Genomic DNA, 20731 nt, shown 5'->3' on the forward strand with positions numbered 1-20731 from the left:
GTATTCCAGAGCATTCAGTGCCTTCTATTCCCTATCTTTAGCCTGTTTCACATCCAGATTTCCATCTCTTCAATCTCTGAAGGAACAATACCTTCCTCTTAATAACCACATCCTTGCAGACTTCTTAAACACAGTCAGACCTTTTTCTCATAATTATTGTTGAATACATTAAATATTTTATTATGCTTTCTCAAATTTTATCATGTTTAAACTAATGACTTAAGAATAAGCAAGCCTTAGCAGACTTAAACCACAGAGATTAAGAAGTCTGTCTAGAAAAAAGAAAACAGCTGTAGTGCTGAGGGCCCACAAAACAAGGTCCTCTGTGACTGCCTGAAGATAAGCTTCTGCATTCTGACATTGTCATCGTCCCATACTGCACATGCAGTAGCTTTCCTTACTAGCCCAGCAGTGGACTCGAACCATCATTAATAAAACAAGTTGTCAAATCCTGAAAGAAAGATCCACTGCAGAAAATCTGTTTCTGACCACCAAAAAAAAAAAAAAGATCATTCATGGAGGAAAATAATACATTTTAATTTTGAAGCTCAAAGGAGTACTCACTCAATCAGCCTGAGAACAAGTCAAGAGTTTACAGCGGGCTGTTGGTGCAGACATATAGGAGTGCTGCAGAAATGAGTGAGGGAGGAAGAGAACGAACAGTTTCACAGCTAAGGAACCCAAATACAGCCCAAGAGAACCTGGACTCTATTCTTGTCTCTGCCAAAGAGCTCCTGAGGCAAGTCACTCAACCAGAACTTTCCAGAGGGGATCAATAACTGCATGGTCCTTAATTCCTTGGTGCTTGATTTGAGACACGAGCTAGGGTGTGGTTTCCAAAGTCTTGCGTGCACAGCGCAACTGAAGTCAGGAAAAATTGTACCACGAATATATCAAGGACTACATAATGGTTAACATTATGTTAACCTACGCACTTCAATTTGAATATGCACTACTAATTGATTGTTTTGACAGTAGTGTCTCTACCTCTTAACTTTCCTATACTTAATATAGGGAATAACACTACTCGTGCTTGCAGCTATGCTGAGGAAAGAAATTAAAGTTTGTGAAATAATCAATGTAATTCTTTCTTCAAAAGACGTTTTTAACAGTATGTACTGAGTGCAGGAACAGACTAAAGTCTGGAAAATATTGATAAATGAAATATCCTAACATTATGTTTAAGTGAGTACAAAGCTACTTTTAACTCGTAACAGACTGGCGAAGAGAGGGAGAGAATGCACGTGCTGTTTGCTTGGGTACGTACAGCTGATTTATAAAGTTTTACCTAGCGCAGGCCTGCTCACCTAAGCTCACGCAGTCACAGCTGCGGGAGCGCATACATACGCAGCATTTAGTTTCCAGTTTTGGGCGTAAGGGAGTTACTCTCCGTAAGGGAACTTCAGCAGTGACATGCAATTCCCTCACTTCTCATCCTGCTCCTTTCAAATGTTTTGCCTAACAAGAAATGAATCTAATAAAGTTTGGGTTTATGTCCCTGGGTATATGAGTCCAGAAATATTTTAAAATACATTATAATTAGTCAAGACCAAGTTTAAATAAAGCAATGAATATTGTTCCAACTCCCTTGTTGCAGAAATCTTGGTAAAACAAATATGTTTATATACTATTCCACTCACAACTTGGTGCAAGCTGTAAACAGATTTGAAGAATCAGAGATGAAGCTCAGTTAGCACAAAAGACATAAAAATCATTCCACCAGCCATTATTGTGTAAACTCAAAGAAACTGGACAGAACACACAGACAGGGTCCTTGAGAAGCAAATGAAATATTCTATTTCAACCTGAATACAGCAAAAAGTCTCTTGGATAGGAATGCAGAAAATGTTCGGAGGCTCCACACCTTTTTTTTTTTTTTTACCACACCCTCAACACTGGCAAAGGCACGAGAGTGGTTGTGTAACTGATCACTAAAAAATGGTTTTGGCTGACTTCAGTGTTTCAGCTGGTGAAATTCCCCTGCACAGTACGAGACCTTTAGAGCCCTTTTACAAAACGCAGGAAGAGCTAAAGGGAGGGGAAGCTAAGGATCTCATTCACAGCTTGTTAGAACTGTTAAATTTTGGCTAGATTCAATGTTTATTAGGCACAACTCAGCCAATTTTTCTAAAAACCTCTACATTTCCTTTCAAAATCAAGTTCAGCTGAGTAAAATTGAATTCAACCCATTAACTGTTTGTTCTTCAATTGCCATACTTGAAGTACAAATCTAAAGAACAAATCTCCATGCAAAATGAGCTGCAGCACAAATAGAATATTTTTAATTGAAGTAACAGACTTTCAAGTATTCTTTCCATATTCATACTTGTGGAATCAAAGTAAGTGACAAGATAATCTTCCAAAACCTTCTGAAAAAAAGGGAATGCTGTGTCTGCTCACTTCATTCTGTTCCTGGTGCGGTACACTTAAGACATTAAGGAAGATACCGTCTTCTGAAATCAACTCTAAGGTCTCATGTGCTGCCTTTGTAGGCTGATGCTGGACTAGTTGTTTAACTTCTTGAACTACATGTAGAAAGTTTCATGTGGCTTCAGGGGTTCAGATCTACCCAGCTCCCTCAGATGATCCTGAGGGGGTAGCAGTGATGGAGATATCAAACCCCTTTCTATTGTCTTCTCCTCTCCTTGCATATAAGCATTTCCCTAGGTAACATGCAGGTGATTTCCAAAGAAAGAAAAAAATAAAACCAACCTACATCCAAAGACTGACACCCAAGAAAAAAAAAAGACAAACATAGCGAGTCTCAACATAGGACAGCCCTTTAATTGTAATACTTATTAGCTCTTCAGTAAAGAGAGCTTCTGAACTCAATATTATTCAGGTATAGTCATCTAGTTCTTAAAGCTCATGAATGGAAATAACAGGTCTTTATTTCTGTTTGTAGTTCTGTTTGTAGTTCCGGTATTTTTCCCCACTGTGTACCTTTAGGCAATTCTTCTAACCTCAGACACTACTTAAAGCAGCTGAAGTCCTGGGATGAATAACACAGTAACATGGGATAGCATGGATAATAAAATCTCAAAAAAAGGAATGTGAAAATTCCTTAAAAGCAAAACTGAATGTTAGACTACCACCCCACCCTCCTCTCTCTTCCCCCCCTCAAAAAATAAATCACCACCAAGCTTCTGGAAGAGAGGCTAAGTGGCCTAAATGGCTTTGCTAACTGTTTTTCTGTCTTACGCTGATTATATTAATTCATCCCATCATTTCAAAGTGAGCCCTAGCCGACTTGAACACATGGCTATGCCTTTGAAGTTAACTATTATTAGTTACCTATTAAAAGGGTCAGTGTGTTTTCCTCTCTTATGCTGCAACCAGCTTGGATCCTCAGCTGTACTTCAAGAGATTATTTGGTATAGCAAGTGCACAAATTCAAAACCCAGTCAGACTGTCCTTCCTTCCATTTCAGTTAGAACCATTCTATTAACTGGTTAAAAATTATTCACTTGTGACAGTTTAGAGACAAGACTTGTTTTCTTGCAAGGCCATTTTCACTGATCTAAATGGTATCATATCATATTATTTCCAAAACTATTTAGTTTTTTATTTATGAGATGTAATGAAAGATTTAAATGCCTACATTTTAAAATTGAGAACGCATCCCTTTTTTTACATAGAGCCCATTAAACAAAGTTTCCCAATATAGGCATGACCTAACATTTACACAGTTACAAAATCCAGAGCCAGGAAAGTATTAACCTCTCAACCAGTAGCTATATCAAGGTCATATTATCCTCCTAGCTATGTATCATGACATACTCAGACTGGCTTATGCTAACAGTTTTTTCAAGGTCAGAAGTTGGTGCAAAGACTAGAGTAAAATATTAACCAGTTCTGTGTTCACATTGTACCCTACTGAATGGGCTTACACAGCCAAACACTTCCCTCACCCACACAAACGGGACAAACCACCTGAACATACATACACTGTCTTCTGCTGCTAAGAGTGGAGATCCTCCCTAGTAGAGTCAGAGAAGTATCTGACTGCATAGGCTCTTGCCAACTTTCACAAACAAAGAAAACCCACAAACAAACAACTCCTCTTCTCAACCCAGAGTGACTGAAACAGTCCTGGCTGAATAAGGCTCACAATGGTGAAATGACTATTACAGAGAAAACAGATATTTTTTTTTCTTTTTTTTTGGTCTTGTTTAGATGTAGTCCAAACTGACTGAAATAGAACTTTGCAGGACAGTTTTGCTCAGAGGCTTTCCTAACTCTACATACAGTATAAAAACCACTCGCTTGTAGTTTCATGGTACTGTCTGTATCCAAACACACACACGTCCCGCTAAATAAATGGAGGAGTAAATTGCATAGAAATGAAAGACCAGAGGAGTCGGAACTTAAAAAGCTTACTTTAGCACCAAAGTCACCAAGTTACATCTTCAGTGTGCTTTAGAGGCATGTTTATTATTCTTGTGGACAACACAGCTAATATTCCATAATTTGTTCGATATTTCATTTAACGGGTGCCTAAAAACACGCACGATGGTAGTGCCAAACAACTTCATTTCCATGCACAGAGCAGACACTTATAGCAAAACAAATCCAACCTGTCTCCTAGATTTTCTGCGATCTTCACAATCAGTTATGTCTTCACTTTACCCTCAGTAACTCGGGTAACCACTGTGTGGTGTTTGTACAGCATTATTCCAACTAGCTCCTCAGAATACGCAAAATTTAGTTACGTCTCATTTTATATTTAAACTGTATATGCCAAGCCATTTCTATGAGAAAGGCATACACGGCACATGTCAGTACCATTTATAACGCTTAAACTAGTTTTTGTTAACCTTCTGCTCTATGTGAGAGACTTTTATTAGCTTTGAAGAAGAAAAATCATATTATCAGGTCAGGTAGAAAAAGCTTCAATATTCACTTTCATTTCAAAGTTATTTACTGCTCTGTGCTAGATTCACCTAAATTCATAATTACTTCATACAGATGGGGAAAAAACCAAAAACAAAGCCAAAGCTGCTTCTCACCTACAGTGCTCAAAATTTTATATTATTTTCCTATTTTAAAGGAGCACTCTTTTAGTTCATAACATGTGCAGAAGGTAATCACTGTATTTTGCTGTTCCTACAGCTTGCTCTGGTAAAATTCCTTCTTCTCATTAATCATATCACATGTCTTAACACATACATGTCAATTAAAGCTCACATTGCAATCTTCAATGTGTTGATAAATGAATCCGCTTCTAAACCCTGTGTCTGTCTTATCATTTTGAGGATGAGATCAGAAGTACGATGAACCCTCAATAAATAGGTGAAGGTCAGGCTTAGATAAGCCTCTTCATGCGATGATTACAACTTTTTCTGAACATTATTTGTGCAGACTGCTCCTCAAAACAGACAGAAATTTGGTAGTGCTGTGCTGTTTGCAACTGCACTTCCGAGCCACCAGAATTTCAGTGGAATTTGCATGGTACTACATTTGAACTGGAAAGGTTGCTGAAACCTTTTCCCTACAGTATTACTTTCCAAAAGCTATTTCCAAATTTTACTGAAACAGTGGCACATCATCTACAATGACAGAGAACTCATGGTCCAGTAGTACAATTATGGCCTGTTGTGTTGTGGGGTCAAATTAAAGAATACCAATTTTTGTACTACAGTGAAACCAGGAGGGGATTCATAGTTCTGCTCTAGCACTTGTGGTGACAGAGAAATCAATTTTTAATTAGAAAGACATTCATTTTAAAATTTATTATTAAATTAAAGGTAATCATTACCTCACAGAGGTATGTTACAGAAGAGTAAACTTTTACTGCTGTTAATTGGAAATGTCTGGTCTCAGTCTTAACAAACAAGCAATGAAGTTACAAAAAAATCACAGCTATCTCAAGACCACCACAAGCAAAAGATCTAACACAAAAATGAGTTAAAAAGGTAAACCATAGCAAAGAAAAATAGCATCTTAATATCTGTGGCTTTATATAACAATCTCTATTTCAAAAACCAGAAAAACCCCAGTCTGCTGTCACATCAGCAAGCGTGACAACAGAATCACATATGACAAATAACCGTGCTGTTCCCCTATCAGATAACCGTGAGCATGTTTCTAACACGATTTCAAGAGATCTACGTGCCATTCAAATCACACAGACTAAATGCACTGTACATTGCTTGCCCATCTATCTGACGTCTCCAGCCGCTGAAAAATTCTATTGGTTTGGCACTGGCACAAAAATTACTTCCTTTCTCCCTGCAAAAACCTCCCTTTTAGCCCAACACGTCTCACAAAACACCTTTATTCCATGTACTAATTTGGACGATATAGAAACAACGTAAGAACTGACAACATACAAACTCTGATACAGCCTGATCTATCAAACATCAGTATCACATTTTCTGTACGATAACCTCCTGTTACAGTACTTACATACTTGTTTTCCTTATTAAATACAACATAATGGCCCTCTACACCAGTCTTTGATGTAAATTTCTTGTATCCCACCATCCAATATAAATCCTTCCCGTCTGCAGTAATATGAAAAAAATTGTAAAATGTCAAGCAGCTTCAACTGTACAAAATAAGACTTTTACAGACACTGTGGGATATGCCAATTAAGACCAATTATTAACATCATATTTAGCTCACAGCAGATCACTCATCTAACTCCCTGAAGAGACTGGCTGCACTTTCCTGACAGATGATCTATCAAACTCAACAACTAATCTAAGCCAGTGGGCATACAGATAATGCTGGGCTTCAAAAAATCGTTACGGCTACTAATACCGGAGAGACTTTAAAGGAAAAAAAAAAAAAAAAAAAATTAAAAACACACACAAAAACTTACCTTCCAATTAAGCATGAGAAAAGTTTTACTCAAAACAACAACAAAAAAAAAAAACCCTAATGAAAATCACTTGATGTAAAACTGGAGGAGCAGAACTGGTGCTCAGAGCAACATTAATTAATTTTCACTTTTGAATATCTTATTAAAATTGCTATTAGATAGACTATGTCATTCAAGTAAATAAATGCTATTTATAACTATCTCTCAGCCACAGCAACCCAGTCATAGAGCCATTTCCCAGACTGTTATTGTTATGCCAAACAGACTACTCTTTCATTTCTTGTCAGTCGTAATTACAGCTCCATAATTGAAATACAGTAAATTACCAAGCAGTAACTTTGAAAGATGGTTCACTGAGGTTAAGCTGTCACTACAATTACTGTATAATAAAAAATGATAATTTAAATGTTCTACTTTTCTCTCAAAGAAAAAAAAATAAATTCAGTTTAAGCAGCTCAGATCAGTCAAATATCTTCACGATGAGGTAAACAAAGAGAAACAACAAATTTAAGCGAAGCCAAACAATCTCAAGTAGAAGTCCTAGGCTGCATAAACAAACCAGTGCATAGAAACTTTTCTAACCACTGAAGAAAACTGCACATTTTAAAAAAATTCTTTAGAAGAATACTCTTTATCAGAATTCAGTCATACGATAGCTATCCAGCATAGAATCACAGCATGGTTTGGGTTGGCAGGGACCTTCAAAGCCCATCCAGTCCAACCCCCTGCCAGGAGCAGGGACATCTCCAACCAGATCAGGTTGCTCAGAGCCCCGGCCAACCTGGCCTGGAATGTTTCCAGGAGTGGGGCATCCACCGCCTCTCTGGGCAGCCTGGGCCAGTGCTCCACCACCCTCAGTGTAAGAAATTTTTTCCTAATATCCAATCTAAATCTACCTCCCTCTATTTTGAAACCATCACCCCTCATCCTGTCACAACAGGCCCTACTGAAGAGTTTCTCCCCACCTTTCCTGCAGCCCCCTTTAGGCACCGGGAGGCCGCTCTCAGGTCTCCCGGGAGCCTCCTCTTCTCCAGGCTGAACAGCCCCAGCTCTCTCAGCCTGGCCTCACAGGAGAGCTGCTCCAGCCCTCTGATCATCTGCGTGGCCTCCTCTGGACTCACTCCAACAGCTCCCACATCCTTCTGATGTTGGGGGCTCCAGAACTGGACGCAGTGCTGCAGGTGGGGTCTCACCAGAGCAGAGCAGAGGGGCAGAACCTACCCATGTCCTCCTATTTTGCTCATCAAGCATGTAAAACTTTGGAAACTTCTTTCAAGTTTCCAGCTTATTTTTAATTTAGTTTTACATTACGTTTTCAGCCACGACTAGTGGGATAACTGCAACTCACCTAACACCAATGAGGTGTGGGTAAAAGACAAATTAACATGGAAATTTCTAAGCAGAAAACTAAGCCTACAATTTTGACTTCCATTGGTCAAACACAGTTTGCCTTTAGAAATTTTCTCAAATATTTGACAGAAGTAAAATGAGGGAAGGGGATACAGAAGAGACACAAATAACTTGCATTGTAAAAATAACACTCAAAATTTTATGAGAACTGTTCTCTTACAAAAAATCTTTCAGTAAATTCCTAGCTGCTGTCTCTGCAAAGACAACTTCACAAAGGTCATAGTTTGGAAAACAGTAACAGATATACACATCTGAAGAGTGCCCCTATTCTCCTCACAAAGACCTCCTGCTGAACACAGAATCGTTACAGAATCATGGAATCGTTACGGTTGGAAAAGACCTCTAAGATCATCAAGTCCAACCATCTTCATTGATGCTGGAAGAGGAATTCCTTCAGTTGTTTTCCTCCTGTCTGCTTCCAGACACCCACTCCTTGCTGTTTGCCTTGTGCTGGCACTCATTTGACCATTCAGTAAACAACATAAGCTAAAGAAATGAAAAGGACACAAAATAAAACAAACAAAAATCCCCTAGTCGTAAGTTCAAGGGACAAAGTGGGACAGTGTAATCAAGGAACAGGATGTGACACAAGGAGCTGAAGGTAACAACAGTGGGCTGCAAAGAACCGCAGAGAACTGCTAGGAGCTCCAAAACTGCAATTTCAACAGCCTCAGTGGCAAAGCACACTGGCACTCCTCAGGGCATCCTCAAAGTTTCAGTGACTCCCTTTATCCCAAGACAAGCAAATATTCCTCTGTACTACAATTCCATTTATTCCCTCTCAAAGTTTGCAATGAAGCAAAGATAGTAAATAACTGCTTGAAGAAAGGACCACAACTTCAGCTCTGACAAACCATGAAATCATTACTTAAGTGCATGAAATAAAACTTACTATCAACAGCTAAGAATCTCCTAGCCCAAACAGATACTTATTTTGCTAAGAAAATACTGGTATCTGAAAGCACCTAGCATGGGACATCTCTGAGAGGTAGGACTTTTCCCTGCAGAGATTAATTGTAATGACTTATTTCACCTCTGTTGCTTTCTCCAGGCTCTGTTGCAGATTGAGCACTTCTTTATCATGTTGCTCTTTAAGTTTATCCATCTCCATGTCATGGCTAGATACTTCTTCTTTCAGTGCTCCTTTCAAAGCTGTAAGCTCTCTCTCTCTCTTTCTCAAAATCTCTTCTTGTTGGTCTTTCGCAATTAATACTTCTTGCAGATCCTGCTTCATTTGCATCAGCTCCTAAATAACAAAATCAAACACAGTTGCATGACAAACAGCTCCAATGGATGTTCTGCTTGTGTTTCAGAGAAGGAAAGCACCTAAAGTAAAGTTCCCCAAGGCCAACTTCATTTTGTATGTCTGACACATATTTTGCAGCTTTTATAGTAAGCTAAAAATATACTAACCGCTAAGATTATTAGAAGTATAACATATAGCTGATTTTTTATATAATGGATCAACATATCTGATGCTGCCAAACTATGAAAAGATTTTGATGGTGTATGTTATGCTGTCTGTAAATAAAGCAGGAGTCAAACTAAGGTTGTAGTTTAACAGCTCCCTCAGTCCTACCATCCGTAGCAATGAGGTAGATAAGAACAAAGAAAAACCTTTGTTTCCCGTACTGCAAGAGAAGCTAACCCAATGATAATTCCTTGTTGTCTTTTCTGCTGGAAAGAATAAAGTTGCTTCTGCAAGTACTGAAGACAAAACAAGTGCTTCCCAACTGAGTCCATGCCTTTACACCCTTCCTCCTCCCACCATGCTCCCCCTAGAAGTGACTTCCCCTCCCCATGTTGCTGGGAAGGAAGTGGGTAGTCAGTGAATCTGAAGAATAAATACACACATTCTTTAACACAAACACAGAATAAAATAACAGCAACAATCAAAAATGTACAGCTTCAAGAGTTATCTAATTTGGTATTTCTCAAGCTGTGAATAATTGCACTTTCAAAAAGAATGTTAACATTTCCCTGCACTGAAGCAGGATCAGTACATCTAAACCACTCCTGACACACATCATCTATTCTGTCCTTAAAAGCCTACAGTGAAAGGGATTCTACTACCATCCCAGATAGCCATGTTCCACTGTTTAATTATCCACATTGATAGAAAATTTTCCAACACTTTAAATCTCTGCAGCTAAGTCTCTTATTTCTTACTCTATCCCCGCACAACAAGGAAAAATTGAGCACTATCTCCATTATAGCAACGTTCTGTAAGATGTGCTTCTGACTCTTCCCTCACTCCTCCATTCAGATTAAAGTCGTTCCTCATAGGTAGTGTTTTTCAGCACTGTCACCATCGTTCCAGATACTCCTCTATTTATGTACAACCTCCAACTGCAGTGCCTGAGATTGAAGACAACAATTTAAGAGAGTAATCAAATCTCACCTACATAAAACAAGGCAGTTATTCTACTCAGCATGTCTTGCATATGAATATCATTAACATCCCTGAGACGTCCTGTCTATGCTTTTGCTCCCTATTTTGCATTTTAACATTTAGCTTCCATTTCTTAATACTGGTACAAGGAACTAGCTTAAGAGAAGTTAATTGTTTTGCTACTACAAAGTATTAAGATAATTCTGAATTCTGGTTTTCCTCTTGAACCATAATGTGCTGATATTCTTTCACACTCTTATCAACGAATTCAATAAGCAGTGCTCTCCACTTCATCATCAGTGTATTACTATAACCACGGCTACAGCCAATTCCTCTTTCATTCCAAGGTGACAGAAAACCCATAACTCTTTTGTACCTCTTCAGACTCTATCCCTTCTCTTCTCTCCCTTGTCCCATCAATAGAAAGTCAACAATTTAGAGACTGCTTGGGTGAGTCCTTTTAATTTTCTTAGTTGAATCTTCTTGGCCTTGCTAGTATGTCCACCTTCTTTAAACTGACCTTCCCAGTTCTGACCTAAAATCTTACCTAATTGTTAAAACTGACTGAGATGATGTCGTGGTTTTGTTAGTGAGGGGGGGCTAAGGTGGTAGCTTCTGTAGGAAACTGCTAGAAGTCGCTCCCCTTTGCTCAGTGGACTCGGCTGGGCCCAGGGTGGACCCGCTGCTGGCCAAGGCCGAGCCGATTGGTAGCAGAATGTCCCGTGATAACGCCTCTGCAATAACATGTTTAAGAAGGGGAAAACAGAAAAAAAAAAAGGAAGAGAGGAAAGAAGATGTGAAGAAGCTGAGCAGGGGCAGAGGCGCAGAGGGGGAGGCGCAGGCCTCATGGGCCTTGCAGGCCTCACCCTCTGGCCTCTCGCCAAGCAGCTGACTGGGCCCGAATTGGTCCGGCCTGGCTGTAAGAAGTGGAGAGGAGATGAGAAGTGAATAAGATGTAAAAAGGATCCTGAGAGACATCTACCAGCCTGTTGTGAGGAACAGCTGCAGACACCAAGGTCAGTGCAGAAGGAGGGGGAGGAGTAATGCGGCTCCTGGCCAAGATTCCCCTGCAGCCTGTGGTGATGACCATGGTGGAGCAGGTTGTCCCCCTGCAGCCCATGGAGGTCCACGGAGGAGCAGAGATCCACTTGGAGCCCATGAAGGATCCCGCACCGGGGCAGGTGGATGCCTGAAGGCAGCTGTGGCCCATGGAGGGCCCACTGGGACAGCTGTTCTGAAGGGACTGAACTCCGTGGAAGAGATGACCCATGCCGGAGCAGTTCCACAAAGGACTGTGGCCCGTGGGAGGGACCCCACGATGGAGCAGGGGAGGAGTGTGAGGAGTTCTTCCCCCAACCATGAAGCAGCGGCGTGAAACAACATATGATGAACAGACTGCAACCCCCATTCCCTCTTCCCCCCTGTGCTGCTCAGGGAGGGGAAGGTAGTAGAGATAATGTTAAGCTTGGGAAGAGAGAGGGGTGGAGGGAGGTTATCTTGTTCTCTGTCTCATTATCCTGCTGTTTATAGTAATAAATGAATAGTTTTTTCCCCAAGTCGAGTCTGTTTTGCCCGTGACGGTAACTTTAAGGATTTCTCCCTGTCCTTATCTCAAACCTCGAGCCGTTTTTCCTTATATTTTCTCTCCCTGTTCTCTCGGAAGGTGGGGGGAGTGAGAGAGAGACTGCGTAGTCTGGTCCCGATCAGGGCTGAACTACGACAGATGATTATCTGATAGTAGTGGATAACTCAGCTGTCCCTCAATTATTATGTTATTTGTTCATCTATTCTACAGAACAACAGTACTTATACTTTGTATTCATTTTAGTGTTAACCTAGTTATTACAACATGCTTTCTTAGGCCACCTGGTAATGTTATATTGCTCTGGGCTGACAGAATGGGAAAAAGTAAGGCATGTATTTCTTCTACCTGTACCTTGGTCCCCACTTTTAATAAAATTCTTTTGATTTTTTCATCTTTCTTCTGGTACTTTATGACTAACCTCAATCAGAACCTCTTTCTCCCCTTCATCAGTATGTTTTGCGTTATCCAGTTCATCATGCATCTCAGAGAGCTGGTCTTGAAGATCCCTGATCTCAGTCTGGTGTTGCTCCTGCTCCATCTTCACTTGAAAAAGCCTCATCAGGAAAGAAAAAAAAAAAAAATCAGACAGGATTTTTTTCATTTGTGGAAATACTAATTTTTCCTTCAAGTACTAAAGAGAGAGAAGTATCTATTCCCATGTTTCCCACAAATGAATGGGATATAATGAGGCAGAAGAATAAAATATCAGCAGGGGAGAACTTTTAAAGTAGATATTTAGACGGGAAAGTAGTACTTTATTTTAAACCTGGTACTATGTTCTTGACTACAGCACTCAAGTGTTTCCATATTTTAACGACGTGAATTATATATATTATGACCATGAAATATTAAAAGTAATTCGCACCAAGAAGAAAACTGTAAATTCAGCAAACTTTCATTTCCTTCCAGATATCCTAAAAACATGCCATTTTTAAACAGCAGAAGCATTTCTACAATAACAAATGTCACACTGTCTGATTCCATTAACACATTCTGAAGACACAGGTACTTTTAATCTAAAAGGTTTAAGAAAAGGTTCAAATTGCAGTAACTTTTCTGGAATTAACTCACTCCTCTAGGTTTTGCCTGAGTTCCTTCTCATTTTCTTCCAGCTGCTTTTTTAAGGTTTCTTTTTCACGTGTACTTTCATCAAGTTGCAACTGAAGATCTTTCAGGCTTGCTCGTGTAGCATCTCTCTCTTCTTTGGAATTTTGCTGATTCTGAATTTTGTACACCAAAAGTTAAACAAGATAATAGACTAAGCACAAATAAATTAAAGGCTCTTTTTTTATTACATGAAAAAAGCCATTTCAAGACTTCGATATTTTTCACTTGCAGAGGTTCTTATTAATTTATGAATATTAAAAGCTTGGAATGTTTATTGAAACACACAAAGCACTGCTTTTTGATTTTTACTAGAAATGTGAGAAGTGAAATTTCCTCAGTACTACCTAATCAGTTTCAAGTATATTGATTCTTATCACAGGCTCAAAGTGCAAACCAAAAGCAGCCAAGCTGTCCTTGTCTCCCTCCTGTCTTCAGAGCCTGTCTGTACTTAATTACTTTGAATTCAGCACTGCAAAAATAATGCTGTAATTAATAAACAGCAGCTAATGAGTAATAGAGTTTGTCTCTCACTCTGTCTCACTGCAGTCAACAGATTGACATTACCTCTACGGACACCTAAGAAATTTCACGTGCATGTGCTAACATTTTTATTTACTGCTCCAAACTCCTTCTCAAATACTAAGAGGAAAAAGATTTCTTAAGAAGGGTAACTATGCTATGAGCAACTACACTTAAAATAAAAAGTCTTCTGTAAAAGCACAGGTATATCTGGATTAAAAAGAATATGAAGGAAAAAAAGATTCAGTTGATGATCAGTTGTCACTTACTTTGAAAAGTTGTACTTGAAATAGTCAAACACTTTATAACAACAAAGTGCCATACCCTAATTTCTAGATCCAGCTTTTTCTCTAATTCTTCCACTTTCCTTTCAAGTTCTGCTTTCTGTTCCACCAAGGCTTTTACTTCAGCTGAAGAATCTGAAACCTACAATTAAATAGAAGCGTTTATTCCCACAAAGCCAACGTGTTCTTTGACAGCTGTTTTTTCAAACCTAAAGTAAAGCTACAAGCAAGGCTAATAAAGTGTAACATCCACTGCCTGAGCTCACCAGGGACTTTTCATATGGGTCAAGCCAAGCTAATATTTTCAAAGGAACCATGACTTGATTTTCATAAACCTTCTTGGTAATTGCTCAAGGCACGTTGCCAATAATACAGGAAATACACAAACCTGAAGAAAAATTCAAAGTAGGCAACTTACGAATTGAATCACGAGTACTTGGGGCCAAATTTGACTGAGATATCGCCAACTACACAAAACGAACATCAAAGGGATTCATGCTCATATATCGAGACAGATTTTCAAACACTGTTCTCTGGTAATTTCTTAAGATGTGTTTTATATTTTCATTTTGATTAATTATAGCCCAGGATAACATAATTGTCAAAAGTAAGCATTTGATCCTTCTTATGCCATCAGTGCAACAACAGGGCATTTCTTCACTTTGCTTTACAACTGGCAAAACAGTGCACCACGCAGCAGGAAACAAAGACTTTTCAGTAGGTAGACTGCCAAATGCTATTATTGTAATATGGCTTTTAAACAATATCCTAGATTATTGCTTGTAATAGCTAGCCACTTCTATATCTCTTTACACTGCTGTAACAAGAAGATGCTCCAGCATTATTTTTTAAAGCTATGTTTGTCAGCTTCTTCGATCCAACAACCTTTTGATGTTCATGTTAAGTTTGCATCTCTTTCCTCCTTACATGTACAAGCAAAATGTTGAAGCTCTCCTAGCAGACTCCTTTACATTCTTTTTTAACTGCTAACAAAAGGATTTCCCATTAGTCACCTCAGTGCACAATTAAAATTAAGCTATACTACTGAGGGACTACAAGAATAGTCTAATTGAAGTCAGTGAGGGGATTCCAATTTTTTAAAGCCCTGTTCAAACACTGTATCACTATGAAACAAGCCAAAGCAGCTTTAAAAATTGTTTACCTGTGTCTTTCCAGCAGCTCTTGACTTTAAAGTCTGAATTTTCTCAAAAACTAAGTTGACTTTCCTCTTTGTTGCGTCGTCATTATCAGCACTTCTAAAACACAGACAGTATAAGTAAGCAACATATGATCAAAGACACTATTTTGTTAACCTCAAAACAGAATGTCCAAACTATTAAAAATCACCACCATTTAAAAAAAAAAAATTAATATAAACCAGTCAGAAATTACCTTAACTATGGTTTCATTAAACCTTTAAAGAGATGCTGTTAAAAATTTATATTCCAAATGTTCTCTAAGAAAAAAAAGAATTTAAAAAAAAACTAAAAAAAAAAAATCACTGAACTCTTTAATTGCAGCTGTCTTCTACAAGACTATAGCTGTGGAAAGACAGGTATTCAGCATGTATATTATTCAAACATACTGAAATTATAAATAATTAGTGTTAGGTTTTCCAAGTCCTGACTACTGCACCATAAAAATAACACTTCAACAGCTCCCAGAATCTGCTACATCAAGAACACAAAGTAAATTTAAGTGCACCATGTACATTTTAATTCCTTTCTCCTTCCTTTATAAGTTACCATTAGAAAATACCAAGTAAAACAGTTACAGGTGGACAAAGCATTAAATGCACAGCAGCAAGAGAGCTTCTGTTGAACCTTAAGAGACAACGCTTTGCTGCTGCTGTTTAAAAAAAAATCAACAAGCTTCAACTTCTATGCGGTATCATTTGAATTCTTTATGAACCTCCATATCACATGAAGTTTAAGGCCAGAAGTATTTAAAAGACAAAATACGTTCTCGTTCACACATGTCAAGTACGTTTAATCCAATCCTGCACAATACCTTATGTAAGTCCTGATTGTCTGGGTTTTGTGAGATGCTGTAACGCCTTAAAGGACACAGCTGAGGTACAGAATTATGAAACAGACATTTCATTCAGCTTTGATTGTACAGTTTCACATTTTAAATGTAATAGAAAATAAACACTGAGAAAATACAGTCTCATCTCCAAAAGTTAACTACATTTACTAACCCCTCCTTAAGGTAATTGTAAAGTATCTGTTTAGCAGTCTCTTCATTCGTTTGCTGTGCAAGATCTTGCTGCCCTTTTAACAGATCAGGAGTTGCCTAAAAAGACAAGATAAAATGTCAAAAAATATAATCCTAAGAGGGTTGTAAATATAACCTGTACAACTGAAGTTCTCCATTCTATTCCATTATGAAAAAAAACCATCTATGTACTGTGGACCTGAAGTTTACAAAGATGCATGGGAGTTTTGGCTTAGTGCAAGAAGAAAGTGCACCTCACAACAACAACAAAAAACAAACAAACAAACAAAAAAACACCATGATTTTTCATGGAGTTACATATATTTCAGCATTCTACCTTGGTGCATTTATGCTTAAGAATCATCATAACATCATTTACAATAATCTTCTTTCACTCCATCTTCCTTCACCCATAGCAGAATAAGCCGTTTTACAAACCATGTTTTCTATACCTGCAACTAGAGGAATGATTTTTGTATTTACATTTCTCCAGAAAAACTCTGATATCCCATTTGAAAGTATTGTTTGATGGGACTTTGTTCTAACGAAGAGCAGAAAAATATGCATTTAACAATACGACAGTTTTAGCATGCTAGAGTGCAAAACACAACTTAAAGAGTAAATTCAAAACTACCTGTATGTTAGGGATGGATGAAAATGTTTTTACAGAAGACGTCTTGGCTCCTGAATCAGGTGGAATTGTGATTCGGTTTGGCAGCAAAGTAGAAGTTACTGTTCTAACTTCCCCTCTTTTATTCTGTCCTGGGAGCGTAGACGACCTAAGCATCGAGCTCTCGGTATCAGCTCCATTTTGTTTATGGTACTGCAAAGAACTGAAATTGCTGTTCCGAGTGTCTTTATCAGGCATTTGCAGTCTCCCAACACTTCGCACAGAAATCTTCATCTCTTTAGAAGGTGACTTCTGATCTCTGGATAACTGCCTGTGAAGGCGAACTCTAGGCGGTCTCAGCAAGTGCTCAGTTGACTTACCCAAGCTTTTACTGAATTCACCTAAACAATCTGAATTTACATCAAGCCCTAACGACAAGGCACTATCAACACTTCTTGATCTTTTACGATCATCCGGATTAATTCTATTCCTTTTTCCTGACCTACCTCTTCTGTGAGGATCAACCTTCTTATCAAACTTCTCAATTAGCTGATCTACTCCTGGAAGTGAACCAGTGTCAATATCACGGCCAGTTCCAGGCAAAAATGGGATATATCTTCTGTTTTCATGACGATTAACATTGTCTGCATAGATGGCGTATTCTTGGTCATCAAGTAAAAATCTGTATAAGGAATTTGCAGAAGTGGGAGTAGCTGACGAGGACGATGACCTTCGGGAGTCATCCAATACTGGCCCAGCTGAATCTTGTCTGCGGAAGGGAAGAACGTCCGGTCTAGGTTTTTTTGTCTCCAGATAAGCAGCGGGACTGACACATGGGGATCCTCCTGCAGATGAAAATGATTCTGACACACAGACTTCACTGGGGCAGATCGTGCTACCAGGACGATCCAAGAGCTGCTTATTTTGGTCTTCTGCTTCCACTGATCTGCTCAAATGTATCTTTTTTGAATTTGCTTTGGTTGGCTCTGAAAGATACGTATTTGTTTTCTGCAGGGATACTACTTTAGATGAGGAAATCCAAGGCTTTGCTTCAGTTTTATCTTCGTCTGCAAAAGATTTAGATTTACTGCACACAGAAGATTGGTAATTATCCAAGTTCAAGTTATTTTTTTCAGGATCGTAAGGCTGTAAAAGTTCAGGATGTCTTTGAAAGTTCAACAAATTGGAGGATTTTGTTGCTCCATCTTTAAAATCTGATATTCCATTCTCCTTTTCATCCAGATTGGTCACCTTTAAGCTTTTAAGCATACAGGGTTGCATGTGCTGTGTAGGAAGCTTTGTGTGTTCACTGTTTTTGTCCTCCAACTTAAAAGCAGTATTGGAGTCTGTGGCTGGCTTGCTTACAGTCTGAGAAATGACCTGCTGCTCTTTTCCAGAAGGAGAGGGATTTTCTGACAAACATCCTTCTGTATTGTTTAGTACGATGTAAGGATGCCCATCAATTCCTTGGACTCTAATACTGACACCATAAGACCCCGTTCTAGAATTTTGTGCATTTCTAGTTTGAGTCTCCTCACTTGCGAGTTCAAGAGTGACTTCATAGTCCTGCTGCACGTGCTTAAAACCAGCAAAATACGGCTCCATGATGATCAGAGGATTACAGCTGATGAGAAGAAAAATTACAAAAATGTCACTGTTCTAAATACTTTAGATTATTTCATTAATAACTTTATTCCAGCATTCAGTGTGACTCTGAAGACTAACAGCAATACGCAGAGAAAGCAATATACAAGCTATACGTAGCCCAAAGCAAATGTATTGTGATACAAATGTCTGACTGATTCTGGATCAATGTAATGTTATTTTATAACTGCAAATGTTCAGAAATAACAATGCTGAAGATTACCTACCCAGAGTTGGTTATAGTTGCTTTGGAATAAAATGACGCCAAATATAAGTAATTCTAGAGCCAATTTTTTTACTCAAAAAATTGTAATCTCCACTATATTTACTGAAAGAATGTACCCTTCACAAATCAGTGATCATTTTTAGCCAGCAGTTAGTATCAGCCATATTAACATTTAAACATAAGCCCAGGAGAGCAAAACACAACCAGACAGTTTTAGGTTATGAGTTTTAGGTAACTATAGCACTGCAAGGAAGGTCAATATCCTCACAGCTTTGAGTTGCACTTCTATGCGCCTGGATTTCACATTTGTTTGTAAAGACATCTGAAAATAAACTTTTTCATTTATTATCTTATTGTCATCCATAAAAACGAACTTTCCTACAGCTTAATTTCACAATCTTCCAATTGTGGGCTCTTTCCAGAAAACTCCAGTTGCGATTTTAAAAGAGATACTTTGCTGAGCAACAGAAATTGCACGATACTGCAGGTATTTCCAAGGCTGACAGTACCTTTTCCAGAAGCAGTAGGAATGCTAACTCCAGCCTGTATGTGCCAGAACAGTTTCAGCTCTAGAAAACAACACATTAAACCCTACCTGCCCTTTTAATGTTATATACCATTCTTTCCTTCTGTAAGAGCTGCTTTTGTGGGAAGTTTTACGTTACTATCCGTTGCGTACTATGAGACAACTGTCTAGTGGCAGAGACAGGGCAGTGACAGGAAGAGCTGTGTCTATAAAAGAATGGAACACAAGACTGTCAGACTGATGCAAACCTGGAGGGAATAAACTTTTGAACTGAGCTGGAGAGTTGAGTAATCACTGAAGCCTGGCAAAACCAAGATCACCAGATTTTGTGATGGTGAATAATCATCAAGAGGAAACGGAAACAAAAGGATGCCTCCTGGAAAATAAACCTCTGCAGCCAGTTTCACTCTCCTGGGTATCTCAGCATGAACCATCTTCCTCAGATATTCTAATCAACAGCAGAATTACCTTTTTTTTTTTTTTTCCTGACAGTGAATTACAAAGTTTTGCTCAATATTCATAGTACGCTGGTTTCCACCCAATTATTCCTTCTAGCAGGACAACCCCGCTCAAAAAACTCTTCCTCTCCCTAAAAACCAGCTCCAGCTCCTCAACAATGGGCTTACTTCATCTGAAGGAATCAGCATATCTTTCTCTAAATACAATGCTAGAAATCAAGGGATTATTTTAATTAAAAAGAAAAGCAGTCTCACTGTCAAAGTATTCCTTAGATATTAAAAGACTTGGCGAACTAGCTAAATTCACCAAAATCAATTCAGAGGTTAAATTTCCTTAGTAAAGGGAAGTAAACAAACACTACAGACCTGCTCTCCACTTAAGACTGCCTGGGGTAGGAAGAGATCAGAACAGGGGAAAAGCAAAGATGAGCCAGAGAAGGCGAAGGAAAGCGGAAAAACGAAGGAGCAAGAACAATGGAAGGAAACAGCATGGACCAATGCACTCCATTCTCTTGGGCCTCCATCCCATGTATTTCTCCATAATTTTTTACCTTCTTTTCTGAATACTCCTAACATCTCACATTAATCACACTGTTTCAATGTATAAGCTGAGACAAAAATGACAAAGTAAAAATAGTGGAAGCTGATTCTAATCACTCCAGAGTCAACGCATTGCCTTAGTGGGGTTTTGACCAGGGCACCGAAATCAGCTTCTGAGCTGCACTGGTGGTGGCTGAGGAAGCAAAGGAGGAAAAAGAGAGAGCACTGTGCAGAGCTGCGACCTCGAATATTCACTGTAAAGGAGCCAGAGCACACTCTGCTAATGAACGGCTGCTGGAGGAGGGGAAGAAATCAGGCTCTCCGCTCTGTTCTCTGAACTGTTGAGTGGGTCCAGCTACACTCACCAATGTCTCAAAATTGCCCTTT

At 38.9% G+C, this 20731-nt stretch overlaps 1 protein-coding gene across 3 annotated transcripts in view; it reads right to left on the reverse strand.

Moving 5' to 3' along the window:
- CGNL1 (cingulin like 1) overlaps positions 1–19532 on the reverse strand; it is a 46244-nt gene extending 26712 nt beyond the window's left edge. For all 3 annotated transcript variants that reach the window (XM_086757612.1, XM_086757611.1, XM_086757613.1), the window contains exons 1-8: positions 19416–19532; positions 16975–18574; positions 16324–16418; positions 15286–15379; positions 14164–14265; positions 13285–13433; positions 12632–12767; positions 9270–9482 (exon numbers count right to left, since the gene is read on the reverse strand). In XM_086757612.1, the coding sequence (XP_086613738.1) occupies positions 9270–9482; positions 12632–12767; positions 13285–13433; positions 14164–14265; positions 15286–15379; positions 16324–16418; positions 16975–18555 (2370 nt within the window). In that variant the 5' untranslated portion in view covers positions 18556–18574; positions 19416–19532. The remainder of the gene's footprint in view (positions 1–9269; positions 9483–12631; positions 12768–13284; positions 13434–14163; positions 14266–15285; positions 15380–16323; positions 16419–16974; positions 18575–19415) is intronic.
- Positions 19533–20731: the final 1199 nt, after the last annotated feature.

This window comes from Chlamydotis macqueenii, chromosome 12, assembly GCF_036417535.1.
Source record: "Chlamydotis macqueenii isolate bChlMac1 chromosome 12, bChlMac1.mat, whole genome shotgun sequence".
Classification (NCBI taxonomy): domain Eukaryota; kingdom Metazoa; phylum Chordata; class Aves; order Otidiformes; family Otididae; genus Chlamydotis; species Chlamydotis macqueenii.